At 39.7% G+C, this 2,460-nt stretch overlaps 1 protein-coding gene across 2 annotated transcripts in view; it reads left to right on the forward strand.

Moving 5' to 3' along the window:
* The first annotated feature begins 1,652 nt into the window (after positions 1-1,652).
* Positions 1,653-2,460, forward strand: part of pex2 (peroxisomal biogenesis factor 2) — a 16,648-nt gene continuing 15,840 nt past the window's right edge. Inside the window, exon 1 of one of the 2 annotated variants that reach the window (XM_015028312.1) lies at positions 1,653-1,735. In XM_015028312.1, coding sequence (XP_014883798.1) covers positions 1,708-1,735 — 28 coding nt within the window. In that variant the 5' untranslated portion in view covers positions 1,653-1,707. The remainder of the gene's footprint in view (positions 1,736-2,460) is intronic. The other variant, XM_015028313.1, reaches the window with a different exon arrangement.

Genomic DNA, 2,460 nt, shown 5'->3' on the forward strand with positions numbered 1-2,460 from the left:
ATGCCCCCGCCAAGTTTGGTGAGTTTTTGAATATGAGAAAGCCCCCAAAAAGCCAATTCATTTGGGAAGATAAAAATAATAATAAACAGTACAGTTTCAATAGGCTCTCGCAGCGCTTAGCTGCTCGGGCCTAATTATGGTCAAACGTCATCAGTGGGGAACATGCAATCCCGGCAGCCATTACTCAGAGCAGGTGTGCTCAAGTCCAGTCCTCCAGAGCTACCGTCCTGCAGACCATGATCAAATGGCTGAATTCCTTCACCAGCAGTCATTCAGCTCTGAACAGGCCTGGTAATAAGCCATTCATTTGATCCAGGTGTGTTGGAGCAAGGACGCATCTGAAAGTTGCAGGATGGTAGCTCTCGAGGACTGGACTTGAGCACCCCTGACCCAGAGCATGTAGAGGGCAGAATACAATTTATTACATTTCAAAACCCAAAAGGAGTCTGAAACATTGCAAGAAACAGCTCAAGGCCTGCAGTCAACCTCAAGTCCACTTGAATGAAACTATAATCGGTGGAAACTACCATATTCATTTGTATAAAGATAGCTGTTTGTAAATATCCAATTTTTGTCATAACAGTACTTATTAATAGTTAAATCAAAGATCAATAAGGGAAAGTAGTTATACTTGAGTTGATACAAAGCTCTATGGCAGCAAGCTGCAGTAACTGCTGTATTGATATCTAAACATCGTTTTATGCTACTGCTTATTTTTTTAAGCGTTTTCCTAAAGGCAAATTTTCACAAGCCAGTATTATTTAAGTCATTACTCACCCGTTTTGTACGCAAGATGCGTCCAACACAGCTTTCACACTACATTTGTGCTCCTCGGTCTTCCTCTGGCTGCAAAACTGATTGTTCAGTAGTTTCCCGCAAATAACCTTGCAGACCTGATGAAAGACTCGGAGAATTTTCTTGCCTGTTGTCTTTGTCTCAGTGTTGGCTGACAAGGCATAAATGACTCAAAAAATGTCTCGGGTAATGCCTTGAGTTCTTCTTCGATGGTTTTTCGCGGTTGGCAAAATTACGCATTAGGCATTTTCTCAATTTCCGCATGGGGGCGGAGCCGGCATCATGTCAGTTCTAAAAATACAGGGCTTAAGGCCCATTTCATGTTGAAATACAATGCATTTTCTGCCTGATATGACTGAAGGGAACTATATCATATAGATAAAGTTGGTAAAGATGTAAAACAAAAAATTCTCTTTTTGTGTTTTGGGGTCTATAATTACATAAAATGTCCACATTATTTCAAATGTAGGTCTATCAGATTGAACACCTACTTGTAGTTTGACTGAGGCAGATTTCTTGGAAATCTGTCTTAAAACGTAAGGCGATGTTGGGCTTATGTTGGGCTGTGGGACGGCTCGCAGCAAGCTGCGGAATGTTTCCCTTATTTTAAATCCAAAACTTGTATGACTTATGTTACAATTCACGCAACATATTTTGTGTGAACTATATTAATTGTGTTACTTTATGCAAATACGGAACAAATACTGATCGATCCCAGCAAATCAACGCTCATTTTCTGTATTGTACTGCTGTCTCTGAACTGCGTGACGCTATTGGTTAATTTCCTTTCTAACTCCGTCAATCATATTGTTTGTTTTTACACTATTGGTTTGTTTCCTTTAAGAGGCGGGGCTAAATTGCAGAACCCGGAAAAACACGCTGTCTGCAGCATATCAGGGGGGAGAACGGTCGATGTGTATGTTTCACCGAAGAGAAATGGGTAAGAATACATGTATTAACATTAGTTGGATACTATCTCTGTATTATTTATAGTAATGGAAAACCTGCTTCGTTTTAATGGCGTTAAAAAAGCTCTATCTAGTCCAGCATTGCGGTTAGTCTGCAGTGTCAGGGTTTCCTGTTTTTCCCTCGATTCTATGGTTTTATTTTCCATTTGCTTCATGCCTGCATTTAAAGTAAAATCGATTGTTGATGTCTATCGGTATGTTTAATGCACACAGCATACAACACAAACGATCAAATATACTGGGAATTATTATTCAATTTGTGTGCGGTCCAGGTGTATATATACCTAATGAAACTTTGATTAGTAACCTTGTGAGACTCTGGGCTCTTTCAAGATTATGTTCTGCATCCACGCACATAATTCCGTTATTCCCAAAAATAATCAGGGCTAGAGATCAAAACCTTCCGCATTGAGATTCAAGGCAAAGTTGATCTTATTGATTTTCTTCAGGAGACTACTCACTTCATTCCTCTCAACCCAATCATCTCTCCTCTACCGTTATCTGTCTTTTGGTTATATCTCTCTTTTCCAGTGCTGACTGTACTGTTTGCAAATCTGCTACCAAAATCCAATTCTCCTGCCCCTTTAATCGCATAATGATCTTGCTTTATGTTCACAAAAAAAAGGGGGGGGGGGGGGAAAAAAATTTTGGGGAGTGGCTTTTTTAAAAAAGAAACCCTTTTGGAAAAACGAAAAAA

Source organism: Poecilia latipinna, unplaced genomic scaffold (genome assembly GCF_001443285.1).
Source record: "Poecilia latipinna isolate Pla-1442-1.1 unplaced genomic scaffold, P_latipinna-1.0 Scaffold120, whole genome shotgun sequence".
In the NCBI taxonomy this organism is placed as follows: Eukaryota; Metazoa; Chordata; class Actinopteri; order Cyprinodontiformes; family Poeciliidae; genus Poecilia; species Poecilia latipinna.